This window comes from Leptonotus elevatus, chromosome 8, assembly GCF_054856555.1.
Source record: "Leptonotus elevatus isolate MCC_2025b chromosome 8, RoL_Lele_1.0, whole genome shotgun sequence".
In the NCBI taxonomy this organism is placed as follows: Eukaryota; Metazoa; Chordata; class Actinopteri; order Syngnathiformes; family Syngnathidae; genus Leptonotus; species Leptonotus elevatus.
Window position 1 is genome coordinate 23,125,079 of NC_141246.1, and position 15,662 is coordinate 23,140,740.

The 15,662-nt window shown below is 37.4% G+C and overlaps 1 protein-coding gene across 5 annotated transcripts in view; it reads left to right on the forward strand.

Moving 5' to 3' along the window:
- LOC147170253 (potassium voltage-gated channel subfamily KQT member 5-like) overlaps positions 1 to 15,662 on the forward strand; it is a 97,096-nt gene that overhangs the window by 70,877 nt on the left and 10,557 nt on the right. For 3 of the 5 annotated variants that reach the window (XM_086083258.1, XM_086083262.1, XM_086083259.1), the window contains exons 2-9: positions 1,808 to 1,898; positions 2,883 to 3,009; positions 5,358 to 5,533; positions 7,139 to 7,264; positions 7,526 to 7,636; positions 9,091 to 9,186; positions 9,969 to 10,063; positions 11,456 to 11,482. In XM_086083258.1, the coding sequence (XP_085939384.1) occupies positions 1,808 to 1,898; positions 2,883 to 3,009; positions 5,358 to 5,533; positions 7,139 to 7,264; positions 7,526 to 7,636; positions 9,091 to 9,186; positions 9,969 to 10,063; positions 11,456 to 11,482 (849 nt within the window). The remainder of the gene's footprint in view (positions 1 to 1,807; positions 1,899 to 2,882; positions 3,010 to 5,357; positions 5,534 to 7,138; positions 7,265 to 7,525; positions 7,637 to 9,090; positions 9,187 to 9,968; positions 10,064 to 11,455; positions 11,483 to 15,662) is intronic. The other 2 variants (XM_086083261.1, XM_086083263.1) reach the window with 1 other exon arrangement.

Genomic DNA, 15,662 nt, shown 5'->3' on the forward strand with positions numbered 1-15,662 from the left:
ATTTTGACTTGGAATTCACTTGGAACCAGCAGTGGCTTCTCTAGCCACGTTACAGTGACAAGGGATAACACATGGGTTAGAAATGGCTGTGGAAAAACAGTGACCTTTTTCTGGATGACGGCCAAGGTCTGACTAGGGTCAGAACAGCACTGTCCTGTTCTGTATCCATGTGGTAGGCTATGGGAGAGTGTGACCCACTCTGTACGCCCACCATTTTCACACAGCTCCAAGTCTGTGGCTCTATATAATCCTGATTTTCAAGATTGAAAGACTTCCTCTCAACTCTGTGATAACATGTTTTGCACCAAGAGGCTGGCAGTAATGTGTCCCCAGACGTTACTTCAAAACATCTGTGGAGACTTGGAGACAAATTACATAACCAGTAATGACTTGACTGCAGGAAGTAATAGATTGTACTTGGCTGCAAAACTGAAAATATTTTAGCACTACTGTATACTGTATGATATCCCTTTGGACAAAACACGCAGCAACTTAAATGACACTCCACTGGTATATACAATCTTCCTGACTTTTTTCTGTTGCTGTTTCAGCACAAAACTATTGCAAGACAACAGTGTGTTGGCCCAAAAAGTGATCACTGCTTAGCAGAGGACAGCTCAACACTTTACTGTAGGGCTGTGCAATTAATCGAAATTCAATTACACATTTTTTTTAGTTGTTTAAATATATACATTTGCATCTTTTTTTTATTTAAAATAACTAATTAAATTAATTATGTTTCATCCAAAAGGAACTTGCATAATTATAGTGTTTCAAATAATTTTATTTGTCTTAATATTTTTGTATTTATTTTTTACGTTTAAACAGTTTCTTGTTTTGTACAGTGCACCACATGCTGCACTCCAACTTCAAATTTTTGCCAACATAAACAAACAAATAAATAAATAAATATGATTGTAAATTCTGCGTGGTCCAAAAGGAACTAATTACAGTGTTTCTATTATTTTTTGAATTGGTTTTAATATTTGTGAATGCTTAAACATTTTCTTATTCTGTACCAAAAAAATTAATAATCCTTTGAGTAATCATGATTATTATTTTTTCCATAATCGAGCAGCCCTACTCTACTGATATTTCATTTTCAATTGAGTACCCTTGTGCTTGCATTCATAATATAGTACAGTAATCCTAAAAATGACAATTAAAGCATGATGCAGCCTGACAGTTAAGCCACGTCAGGTATAGGCGCACATGCAATATGCCAGGAATTATGCTTTTGGACCACCTCCCAAATTTTGATAAGATATCAGATTTTGTTGCGCGCACCAGTTTTAATTTAGGTTAGTTTTCGCTTTTGCATGATGACACCAGTGGCAAATGTTTTGACACTTTAAAATTTGTTTCGTCTGGCATGACAGTCGCAGCCCGTCATGTTTGCCAATCCCATCCCCCTCACATTGTCTCATGGAACAAAATGTAAATTTAGACCTACCTTTTTACCAGTCTAAGATCTAGTCTCATTTTTGTCACCACATTAGCCAGATGCGTCAGGAGAAGCGCTGTCTACCAAATCCACAAACATGCTAAACTCAACTTGTCCCAACACAAAAATGAAGATCTACTTTCTCAGCTAATTGTCAGGTGTGCCAGTGGTGCGATGCAAAAAGGTCCCAAATATGGTAAACTATATTTGCCCCGGCACAAAAACGATGATGCAGTTGCTTTTAAAACATAAAATAAATGGCACAAATCCAGTTGACTAAACGTCACTATTTCAAAATGTTTTGAATGTTGGTTGTTTACAGTACTGTATTTATGATCACCATTTTCTGTTCTTTCTGTACAGGTTCGTCTTGGTCTTCAGCTGCCTGGTCCTCTCAGTGTTCTCTACCATTCCAGCTCATCAGGACTTCTCCTCTTACTGTCTGCTTATTTTGGTAGGAGACCGAAACGAGTGTTTGCAAGTTTTGATACACTTTTCTCCATGTTTCTCTCTCTCTGAAAAGGTTGAAATTGTTTATTTATGGTGGCATAGAGTTCTCAGTTAAAGTTTTTTTTGTTTTAAATTATTATAGTTATACAATTTGAACCCAAAAACTGATGCCTTTGGGCCCAACTGTATTTTCGTAGCCAGGCGCACATACGCTCTGTGTAAAATCTGGCACATCTTCATTTTCATGCCAGGGCAAGTCTAGTTTCTGTTTGGCGCTACGCCTCACTTGGCGTTTCGGCCGACTGAGCATCGTCTATTACATGCCCCTGCCACACCTGATAATCGGGTAACAGGAAGTAGACTAGACTTTAGACTAGGTGAAACTAAGTTGTGGCGCAGGTGCAATAACGCGATTTGGGTGGATTTCATCCAGTACACGCAGACACATTTTGGACTCAGCTGATATGTGTGGTGGATGTCATCATATTTCATTGATAATTATGGCACAGGCATGCATTGAACCGCCTGAAACGTTGTAGGTAACAACTAATTGAACGTATTCTTGCTAGTGCTATCAAACAATTACAATATTTTAACAAACTAATCACATAATAATTCTGCAATTAATCGTGATTCATCATGTTTTTTTTTATACAATTTACTTGAGTAAAATCTTGGAATTATCAACAAGTGGAGATCTTTCTGCAGTTCCTTATCAACGTACTTTGCATGTGCCAATCTCCTGCACAGATTATAGTTTGTGTTTAAAATCTTTGACTCGTATAGTATTTACTATTAAAACACTGCAAAAGTTTTCAGTCTCGCAAGGCCTTTAATGTGAGAGATGCCCATCATTGATTTTGATACTAAACTGTCCAATCTAAAGTCTTAGTTGTCATTCAGGCTCTGACTCGTTCTAAATATATGAAAACCACATCAGTGCCTTCTGCTAAACTTATTTATTTACCATTTGTTGAACATCCTGTAGGAGTTTGTCATGATTGTGGTGTTTGGGTTGGAGTACATCATCCGCATCTGGTCAGCAGGATGCTGCTGTCGTTATAGAGGATGGCAGGGACGACTCCGCTTTGCCAGAAAGCCTTTCTGCGTCATTGGTGAGTCAAGTCATTTTTCAGTCAGTCTTACTATTTCCTCTCCCTTTTTTCAATGCCTGTTGCATCGTTCAGTTGCCTTATTCTCGAGCTCTGGTGCACGCTCACAATATAATGTTAGGTCATAGGCAATATTCCATTGCATGCAACTGACCGGTGTTTGCGCGTGTCATTGAGAGCTGTGGTCAAAGCTCATAAGAGAAGAATGCATTTACGTAATGAGTTTGCATCAATGACCTTTTATTTTTCCAATATTTAGACACGAATCCCTCTGCTGCTTCTTGGAAAGCACAGTTGGAAAGACTGATGGAAGGGGAATAAGGCTCATGGGTCACATGTGACCCCACTTTGTTCACGTGAACATCGATGTGCTTGTTTATGATGTTGCTGATCTCAGGAGGATTGTGGAAACGGACAAGCCGCAATTTTCACTGTGCAACAGTACAAGACAGAGTGGTCAAGTTTTAACTTCAACGCTTGCTGCTGTTAAAAACAAATCATCTCTGTTTGGACTTCCTTACATTTAACTCTACTTCTTCTGTAACGCTAATCCTCATGAGGCTAGCGGATGTGTTGGAGATTAGTCCAGCTGACTTCAGACTGACCTAAAAGTATATACTATATGATTATGATCAAATTTGTAATGGCAACAAAACAATGATTATAGCATAAAGCAACATAATGGAACATTTTACTTGGTAACACCGAAAAACAATAAAACACCCAACTCAATATTAACTTTGTATTTTGCTTCTTCTCAAGTTTGTTGCAGGATAAGTCGTTAACATTTGCAGCCGTTAGAGTCCTGAAAGAAACTGTGGGTCTAATTTATAAATCATGGTAAAAAATTAAAAAAAAGATTCCCAAGTGGAACTTTCCAAAACAAAATGGCACTCACCAATATAAAAATATAATAGTGCTTCACGTTTTCCACATTATTATGTTAAAACCTCAATCCAAAATGGAATAATGCGTTCCTCAAATTTCTTAACATAACACCCCATTGTATTACATACTTTTTTCTTCTTCTTTTTGTTAAATTATGAGAGAGAAAGAGAAAGAGAGAGAGAGAGAGAGAAGGAGAAAGAGACAGACAGACGCAGACAGACAGACATCGCATCTTTTGTTCAATACTTTGTTAATGCACCTTAAATACAAAGTTGGCACACCTATTTTCGGGCCCATTCCTCTTTACAGCACCTCTCAAGCACCACCAGGTTCAAAGAGGTGCGTTGAATGTGCACAGCCATTTTCAGATCGCTCCAGAGACTTTCAGTGGCATTTAAGCCTCACCTGTGGCTGATCCACTGATATTCTGGCTGTGTGCGATTGGCATTGATGGCCAGGTCATTTTGTCTCTTGTGGTATAAGAATCCTTCAGTGGTCAAAAGTTTACATACACCTGGGCCAGAAACGTTTTACTTCAGTTTTTGCAAAGATTCACAGTTCTTTCCCACATTTTTGGTGGTCTTGTACTTAACAGGTCTGCTTTCTTTTATTGCTACATTGATTGATTACAGTTTCTTTTTTTCTGACTTGTGTAACAAAGTTAGTTAGTAGTTAAAAATAAGAATACTCAAAACTTTACTTTCAGTAAAACTCTAAAAACAAGTTATGTTGTGTGTAGAATTTCAAGGTACACAAAATTTAATAAATTTTGAATTCGGCCAGATGGTGCTGTAAATACTGCACTGCACAATGGTAAAAGTCATTTTGTCATTTTGGAATGAGGCTGTAACAAAGATGTGGAAAAAGTGACGTACTGTGAGTACTTTCTGAAAGCCTAAAATGTAAGTCTGGGCTTCGAAGGAGTTTGACAAAATCTTTCGGCTCGTAAAATTCTTGATGACATATGCTGCTGTTGCCCGCAACTAATAATTTCACAGCTTAGACAAATCAAAATGAAGATGATAATACATTTGTACTTTATCATTTGACAATTCATTTTTTTATGTGGACTACATATTAGAAACACTTCTTAGTGTGGTTTTATTTCTGTTAAATTGTTGGCTACGGTAGAAGTAGAGCGTGGCAAAATGTATGCTACATAATTACACGAACGACTGCAACTTGAACAATAAGAGAATCACAGCTGCAGCCTGCCTCCATATTGTAATGAGGCATCTAACACTGTTATCAAGATGGAAGAAGTCATGAGTGCCTAATCGAACATATTACAGTAGTTAACCACATAAGAATTTTTTTTGTAGTGGATGCAACATGAATTCACATGACATGCCATATGGTTGATTCACCTGAAACTTTCTCTTCTCTTGCAGAATTTTTTTCACACTAGGTTACATATTGCGTGATTGTTTCATAAGAACATGTCCTTTTTGTGCACCTTACAGATATCATAGTGCTGATTGCATCAGTTGCTGTGGTGTCGGCAGGTAGCCAGAGCAACATCTTTGCAACTTCAGTCCTGCGGAGCCTTCGCTTCCTACAAATCCTCCGCATGGTGCGGATGGACCGCAGAGGGGGTACATGGAAGCTGCTAGGTTCTGTGGTCTACGCACACAGCAAGGTAGGCAGCAAGACAAGCGCAAATTAACTGGCACATCCACATATTTTTCCTCTACTCTAAAATGCATGACCAACAGAGGGGTATTCAAGCCTGATCACGTCACAGTTCTGCTGCAGTGCAGTAGCTAAAGTATATCTTGTAGGCAATGCCATACATAGCATTGTACATGGCATGAATACGAATAATAATTTTGATATTTAAGTGCATGATAATATTGAACATGATAAATGCATTTTTGTTGGTTTTATTATAATTATGACAGCTTTCCACTAAATGCCATAAAACACATTCTGTGGGATAAAAAATTTACATTTGAATGTAGCTTGCAATGTCCGTCAAAGCTGTTATAATTTTACTGTTTGTGTTTCAAGCCATTTCTTTTGAATTATTCTGAGTCCCTGCTCTCCACTCTGAAAAACACGCACATGGGTTCACACCACTGATCTGAATATATTACTGGATAGCCGATAGGCCAAGACTTTTAAAGACGCGAGGCCGCCATATTTCTCCTCCCAATAAACGTTTCTCGGCATACGATCCTATAAATTTACAGTATCGAAATTGGAGAACATTTGAGACAGTACTTAGTAGAAACAGCATGATTTATGATGTTTTCAATTTGTTAAACATAAACAAGAGTATTTCACACATTTTACAACTTGCCTTAAATACATGTAACTATAAATTATATGCTTAATGATGTTTACAGGAGGACATTTTTTATGAAAGAATTAGAACTGTAATTCAACAAAAGACGCCTCTGCCAGATCTAATATTGGGGTTTAAGGAACTGAGCCATAAAAGAAAAAGGGTGTCTTCAAAGTAGCACATACTACGAGCTGTATATGCCTAATCTGTACGTGCTTGCGAGATGGGAGGAGTAAAATAGCCGCCCTGTGGCTTCAACGGCTTGTAGCCTTGGGCTATCCTGTAGTATATACAGATCAGATTCGCACATGCGAATGCACATGCGAGTGCACATGGGAATGCAAATACACGTCCCGTTGCATTCCTCATGCAGAAGCCAATGCTGGCCACAGCTTCTTAAATAAGGTATATTTATTCACTGGTATCAAACTGTAGCGCCCAGGCGAATCATCTTTTAAATAATTGAATATGATAGATGTGGTCAGTAAATTATATGCACTCACCACAGTCAGCTGTCAAGGCAATATTGGACTTGCAACGATTGATTTGAACTTTACTATGGTAGGATGAATTATAGCATGTACGGTTACAATAACTGCATGTGCATGTAAGGTCACAAAATATGAAAACGATGAAGTTGTCCGAACCCTTTTTTCAAGGCACTGTAATACTGGTAAAACAGGGACATTGAACAAAGTCCTCAGAAGTACCATGAATACAGACGAATGAATGCTAAGTCAAACCATTTAAATGCACCTTTGAGGGGTGCTACGCTTCCAAAACAAAATACGAAATACATGAAAAGATGCAGCCTGGATCATATTAATGGTGTTAACTGTGGCGTAGCTTAGGCGGACCCCTCCACCTTCCCTTTGTTCCCCCCAGACTTTTACAGCAATTGAAACGATTAAAAATTCCCTTTTAACGCTCTAAATGCCTGCTGATCTTTGCTCATAGGAACTGGTTACTGCTTGGTACATTGGTTTCTTGGTTCTCATCTTCTCTTCATTCCTTGTCTACCTTGTGGAGAATAAGTTCAACAAGGATTTTGCCACTTATGCTGATGCCCTGTGGTGGGGCACGGTGAGTTTGCGTATCAATTACCAGAGTTGTATAAGAATTGAATTATTAATAGTTTTTTGTTTGTTTTTTTACTCCTAACAGGCTATGAATGGTTTCATACTGTAAATAGTATTTGCCTTTGCTTTTTATCCTACTCGATATTTTATGTATATTAATGCCTCTCATTTTGCTAATTCAATTGGAAAAAGGACTATATCACGTAACAACCAAATTTCAGGTTGGTATGTATTTTTGTTATAAATCGGGAACATATTTTCACAGATCACTCTGACGACCATTGGCTATGGGGACAAGACACCAAAAACATGGACAGGAAGGATGTTGTCTGCAGGGTTTGCACTGTTGGGGATCTCTTTCTTTGCCTTACCTGCAGTAAGTGCAGACTTTTCTCGACGTTTTTTTTTAATGACTGCTCTTAGATATCCTATTTATTTGGCTCTAACTTTTATTGCACTAATGAAGGGCACAATGGCATTTGATGAGCAGTTTGGTTTGTACGGATGCATATTTACGGTGATAAACCACTTGTTATCCGCCTTACGGGGTCTTGACCGGATGCCACTACAGCCACATAATTGACCTGATGGGAAAAATAGACACCTTAAATGGCGTGCTACAATGTGGACATCCCTTGATAGATAAGTCAAGATTTACAGTGCAGGCTACTTGGGCACATAGCAGGGTGCAGGCATGACATTGATTTAATTGTATCAAGCTGACGAGGCCCAAGTCAACTCAGGAGAAGTATAAGAAGAATCCACATACCGCAGATGAATGTCACCTTTTAACCCTATAATGCCAAACGTCCACCCATCCATCCATTTTCTCAGCCGCTTGTCCTCACAAGGGTCGCGGGGGGTGCTGGAGCCTATCCCAGCTGGCTTCGGGCAGTAGGCGGGTTACACCCTGAACAGCCAATCGCAAGGCACACAGAGACAAACAACCATTCACTCACAATCACACCTATGGAGAATTTGGAGTGCTCAATTAACCTGCCATGCATGTCTTTGGAATGTGGGAGGAAACTGGAGCACCTGGAGAAAACCCACGGAAGCACGGGGAGAACATGCAAACTCCACCCAGGAAGGCCGAAGCCCGGATTCGATCTCACGTCCTCTGCACTGGGAGGCGGAAGTGCTAACCAGTCACCCACCATGCCGCCCTAACGCCAAACGTATCACATCAAATACAAGACATTCAATACATTTTGAGCCTTCTATTTCATGCATTTTTTTCCCATTAAAACCCTGACGTATATGATCTGACACATGCATTGAATGGATAATCCAGTAGAGGGCAGTATCACCCAGCTGATGGCTTATCCAGCGACCTTGCAAGATCGCCCCAAGTGAGAAAGGGGAGACACTGATACTTATTAATTTTTGCTTTTGGGAAATACTAATATGTTTGATATGTCTGTTTATTATTATATTTTTGACAGCTATAAATGTATAGCATTACAAAGCATTGTAACTGGATGTATCAAGTATGACACATATCAAAAGTCAATTTTGAAAAAAAAAGTTGATTTAAAAAATAAATAAATAATATGTTCATTCAAAAGGACAAGTAAATACTCTATTTACAAACAATGTTAATTTTCTCTCATATATTTCAGGCTTTGAAGTGATCTTGTTAGACTTGCTATGTATCACCTGCAAGGTGACTGAATGGGTTCAGGACAAAAGAGACAAACTCACTTAAAGAGATTGTAAAAACTCGACAGGGCACCTTTAACATAGTCTATGTTTAGATGAAGTCGTGAAAAATGATAATGATCCTGAAATGAAAGCACCGGCTCACAATATGCCTTCCTTTCTCATTAGGGTATTCTGGGCTCAGGTTTTGCCCTGAAGGTCCAAGAGCAGCACAGACAGAAACACTTTGAAAAGAGGAGAAACCCTGCGGCCTACCTCATCCAGGTAAATTCAATATGCATAAATCACATCTCTATATGGTCAACATGAATGTTGATGTTATTCCAAACAATATTACCATTTTCCATCCTCACTAACTTTTGTGGACTAATTTGATAGAAATCTCCTAGCATGTCATTTCACCCTCTTTTAATCCAGGAGCTTGTTGTGTTTTTTTCCGCATTGTTCGCATCTGGGAAAATATTGTTGTCTTGTCTGCCTCACATATGTCCTCCTTTTCTAGCCTCCCCAATTTTCATTCCTGTATTGTTTGACATTGTCTTCTGCATATACGGTGTAGTAGTATTTCCCCCCCCTCATTCTCATCTGACACATGACAGACTTTTCGCATCTGCTTCTTCTTCATCTTCTTCCACTGTAGCTTTTCTCCCATTCCGTACTCCTGCCATGTTATACTCCTCCTTTTCCTAGCGTCATTGTGTCATCCTGTCCATTCACATGTTGTACCAGGCTGCGTGGCGTTATTACTCCACAGACAGCACCAGGCCATACCTGGATGCCACATGGCGGCACTATGAGAGCCTCCTGCCCTCCCTCAGGCATGTATTCATGCCTGACCTCCGCTCCAAGCCAAGACGTGTGACACCCCTGTGTTAGTGTTTTCACTAATCAACTTTCTATTTTTTTTTTATCTTTTCCATCTCCCTCCTTTTCTTTCTCATCTTTGTCTCTCACTCCTTGTTTTAAAATTTATTCTCTTTGTATTTATGGGTCTTCTCTCTGTACTTTTCTCTTCTTCTTCTTGGTTTTGTGTATTCTGCATGCAGTGTGTTTGGCGTAGTTATGCAGCTGACGAACACTCGGTTTCCATTGCTACCTGGAAGCCTCACTTGAAGGCGTTGCATACCTGCAGCCCTACAAAGTAGGTACAACTATGGCAACTGCTGCCTCTATTTGGTCAATTGTCTTTTTCTGTACATGTAAAAAAAAAAATAAGAAAAAAAAATAAGAAAAAAAAATGCCCTTAAAGTTGACCTGTTCATTCTGCATAATTTACAGCTTCCATTTTAATCCAGTCACTTGAGAGATCAATAGCGGCCATCAGTTTATGGAATCAATACAGCAATTTTAGGCTCCATAGTGTATGCAATTATGAAGCCAATCCAAATTTCTGACCTTTAATGGGTGGCCATGAACTGTGAGGAATGCAGAGATCAATCGCTATATTGGCTGGACCTGCATGCGTGTACTAAATTTAGTGCAGTCAGCTATTTTACTTCACAACTTATCTTGTCTTGTGTATCTATATATAGTATCCAGATGTATAGCTCTAACCATGCATCTTATATTATACATTATACACTGACTTAAAACATACTTTATACCATGCATCATTTTTCAATTTGCTATTGTTGAAGATATTCATCTGATTTCCATTACGGTACAACAATGCCATAATGATGCAGCCTGATTGCAAGAAGCCACCTCCAAGACACTTGCAAACAGTACGATATACTATATAAGCATTTGAAATAGACACAAGTGATTCGAGGAAAGGTTTTGTTACCCAGTGACGCTTGCTCTCTTTTTGCAGGAATGACTTGTAGCATGCTTGACATTTGATTTTTGTATTCATTTAGATTATAATTAAGTCTGTAAGTTCAAGAAGGGGTGATTAGGTTTCAAAGGTTCAGACAGTTATAGTCTATGTATGCACAGTGCTTAACAAGTTTAATAAACAACCACCCTTTAAGTTTCTGTTTCTGTAATGGTTGATTTTACAGTATAACTAGTATAACTAGTCCAGGCATGTATTAATCAATGTCCATGACACTAGCCTTGATCTTTAAACCAAGAGCACCATCTAAGGGAGTAAAAAAACAAACAACAAAAAACAAGTGAAGCTTTGTTTTCCCACCACAAACTGAAATACTACACAGTTGGGCATGCTTATAAAAGTTTAGAGAAGGTCACCTTTAAAGATGACCAGGCATTTTAGGGTAATCCTGCAATTTCCAAAAGCCAAATATCCGTAGTTTTTTAAGCTATCTTTGTATGATGCATTGCAAACTGTGCAAACCTTGATTTATAATGTTTTAATGATATTCAACTAATTACAAATAAATGATGAATACAATAGATTTGATACTAAATAGGGTCAAACATGAAATGCATGAATTGCAATATTCCGTCATGTGAGTGCAACTGATGAAATTGATGTGAACAAAAAACATTTGAACTCATTAATATTCATCACGATGCTCACAATTATATCTAATACAATTTCTGTCTTTTTCTCAACTGTCAACTCCAGAAAAGAACAAGGAGAACCAACTACAAGGTTTGTGATGAAAAACATCATTATTTTGCCATCTTACAGGGAAGAATTAGCATCTTGCAGAAAAACGAAAACATACTTAAATGTACCTATTACTGTAGCCTTCTGGTTCTAAGCCAAATTTTTGTCATGGCAGAAATGTGTTACTGTATCTATAAAGGTTACATTGGCAAGCCAAAAGCCTACAAATCTTTTTCCTGATTAGCTATTTTGGAAAGCCTCCCAATCATGTCTACTTTAATTGTGTATCTTTGGCTGAGATGAACCTAAAACTCAAGGCAGTAGACATTTAATAAAATTGAGCTGCTATTTGAAAACAATGCCAGTTATACACACTAAGAATTGTGTCATTGTACTCCATTTGCCAAATTCTAGATATTCTATTATATAATGTTCTATAATTCTATATTCATTTGGGTCCGTTCTTTTCTTATTCTGGTGTTTCCATGAAACGTACGTACCGGTAGGTTTATATAGTATTGAACTTGAGAGTAATTCATTTTTATTTCTATTCTCATTTTGGTAGAAAGGGCAACAACAGATATTTGCTCTGCATGTTTTGTCTGTACAGTTGTGGTCAACTGTAACTTAACCTACGCCAAGCAAATCATTACAAACAAACTGATAATTGTGATCATCATCGCAATATTATTTCAGTTGTCAGTGTAACAGAAACACTACTTTTATCTATCCTGTGCAAGCATCACTGTGTAATATTTTGACCAAAGCCGTATGTGCTTATGCTCTCAGATATTAAGCATCAGATTTTAATAATGTAGTGGGTTGTGTGGATACCTTTGAAACAAAATCATAAAACTGCATCAGTAAAACTAAAACCGCGTAACTTGTAAAACTCACTGCAGTGCTGTTGAGCTTTTTGAGAGTTACTGTTTTGTCCATCACATTCCACTGTAATAAAGAAATAAATATATTTAAAAAAACATACATCAATGACACAAATACAAAAATAAATCAATAAAATGATCAAGCATTTGTTTTTATGAGCTGTCTTCAGCCAGCTCGGCATTGCAAATAAGAATCTGTTCTCCAGTGACTTACCTGGATAAATAAAGGTTAGATGAATAAAGAAATAAAATTTGATGCTGAAGGAGTGAGAGCTATGTAAATTAATTATGTGTGCTGTACTGTATTTGCAGTTATTTGCAGTAGTAGTTTTTTTCTCTTACCAGCTACTTCAACCTGAATAATCAGGCATTATTACTCTCAGCAAATGGTCACAGCAAATAAGTCAAAGCATTTCAAATGGCAATAAAATGGCTGAATCAAAAACATTTACATTTTTGTTTGATGCAGATTACATACTCATTCTCCGATAAATAAAATAAAGTCAGACTAAAAGATAAATTGCGCCTCAACTTGTGTTTTATTGAGCTTACATGGTGCAACAACTTTTTCTTTTTTGAGCTGCTGTAGATCAGTGACGAGATGATAGCACAAAGTTAAGATGTCAGCGTGCGTATAGTGCCATCGCTGAGTACTGTCCATAAGCGACTCTTATGAGTCAATCACTTGTTGCTATGTTCCATTCCGAATGAGGGGCATCATCATGAAGTGTGTGAGTCACCAAACTGTAGCATTTTCCAAATGTGGCTGTCTTTTTACCTCATCTAAGCTCAGTTGCCTCTTCTTCTTTTTTTTGGTACTTCAAAATGTCATAGTCATCAATGCTTGTCAAAGGAAGTACTTGAGCTTAAAGCAACTTCACACTTCTCTCTCTGTGCATCTGTCTACCCTTGACCCCCCTCCCCCCTCTTAAATGCATAGTAATAAACAGAAGATTCTGAGGAGGTGTACCACTTGGAAACATAGGTATACCGCTGCTCTGTCCATGACATCTTTATCGGAATGCTGACTACACTGTGTTCCAAATAAGTAAACATTTGCTGTTTTTGTGACTTTTTCCGAAGTAGTCATGGCAATTTACTATATATATATATATATATATATATATATATATATATATATATATATATATATATATATATATATTATACGGATGTGACAGGATGCTGGATCCAAAGTCCTATATTAGCGTCAGAATTAATGGTATCGACATGTTACTTGTAAGTACTCACCGATACCGCTGTTTTAATGCAGTATCGGGGCCTCTGCCGATACCAGTATCGTATTGGAACAACACTAATATATATATATATATATATATATATATATATATATATATATATATATATTAGTGTTGTACACTAGCTCAAGTTCTGTTTGCCATATATATATATATATATATATCTTAGTGTTGTTCCAATACCGATACTGGTATCGGCAGAGGCCCCGATACTGCATTAAAACAGTGGTATCGGTGAGTACTTACAAGTAACATGTCGATACCATTAATTCTGATGCTAATATAGGACTTTGGATCCAGCATCCTGTGTCTTGCTCATGCACGACATTCACTGATGTGTGACATGTTCACTGCATGCCAAGCTAACATATCCTGTCGGCCCTTGAATGCTTTGAACCAATGACAGGACAGCTTTTTCATGTTGAGAAAAAAAAAACTTAGTTATCAGTATGGTATTGGCATCGGCCGATACTGCAAAGTTGGATATCGGAATCGGAATCGGTATCGGGGGCCAAAAAACGGTATTGGAATTCAGAGCAACAATTTAGAGTCTTCAATTATCCGTCCATCCATTCTCTATATACACGTAGTAGTAATAATAATAATAATAATCATAATTCTATTATTATTGTCATTATGTTGTACTTAATAGTTGAAAAAAATAGGTAGAAGAAAAAAACTGTTATTACGTAGAGCTCATATAACCTAAAGAAATGCTAATTCGAGCAATGTGATTTTTTTTTTTTATCTACAGCTATCAAATATTAACATTAACTTTTTCTTCTGTTAAAATTATAATTCCAGGGATAGTGTGTGCTTTTATCTCATTTGTAGATGAAAAATACCCTTACAGGTCTTTTTTGCGCCACAGGTTTTAAATAGAGTTGAGGTCTGGGAATGATGGTTGCCAGCCACAAGATTCACATCACTTTCTTCATAGCCATAGCAGAGTATTATTCAATAGTTTCTATAAAGTGTTGCATGAGAATTGCATAAGAAATATTTGTATGTGAAAGGAACACTTTTGCTTTTGTTCTATGGCAGGAAATAGTCCATTGAAACTCTAGTTACGCTGCAGAAGTCATTTTGATACATGAGACTAATGTTTCGCCTTGCTGACACTGAAGCCTTTTTGGGACACGGTGGCTGTCCACAAGCCATTCAGATCCTCATTCATTCTTAGTATCACTGCATTCAATCAATTAAATAAACAATAAAATTAGATCAGAGCCACGGGCTTCAAATAACTTGCTCATTGGTGGTGGTCATTCTCGATGTAGCTGTCTGATAAAAACTAAAAAAAACATACAATAAAAATAAATAATAATAATTATAAAGATAATGTGTAATAATATCTTTAAATAATTTTCTTTCAATTAGGCTCATCTGGGAAACTCATTTTTATTGCTGAAATGTGATCTGAATAGCAAGGAGAAACGTGCATTAAACTTTGGAAGTTAAACCCAAAACTCAAATGTTTAACTTAAATCCTACATACTGTACATAATAATTTGGAACACAGTGTAAACGTTGGTGCATGGGTTTATATGTAGGGGCCTGCAGTGTCACCCCCTGGGCATTATCATGTCTTTAGTTTAGACACTATTATGCACTAATATTGTCTGATCTGATTGCTTGAGAAATGTGCTCATTTTGATCGACTTTGTCTGCTTTTTATATTTATATTTGCCTGATTTAATTCTTAAAAGCAAACCCAAAAAATATATTGAACAATGGAATAGTGTTTTATATAGAAGAAAATAATAATGATGTTTTCCCCTCCATGGCAGAGTCTACTTCCCATATCATGAATTTAACAACAATCATTCTTTCTGATCATAATCCAGTTCATTGTTTCTTCAGTCAGCTATTGTAGAGTCCTGTACTGTCTGACATAAGACTAGCTCAAGTTCTGTTTGCTGAGAATCACAGGGGCCAGATGTCATATATTGAAATGTGTGCTGTATTTTAAAGGTAATTGTTTTTGAAGGAGAGCTTGAACAGGTTGAAAGTAATAAAACAGTCCATCACTGACATACTGAATTAGTTTATAGGCCTACTGTAAATATGGAACATGAA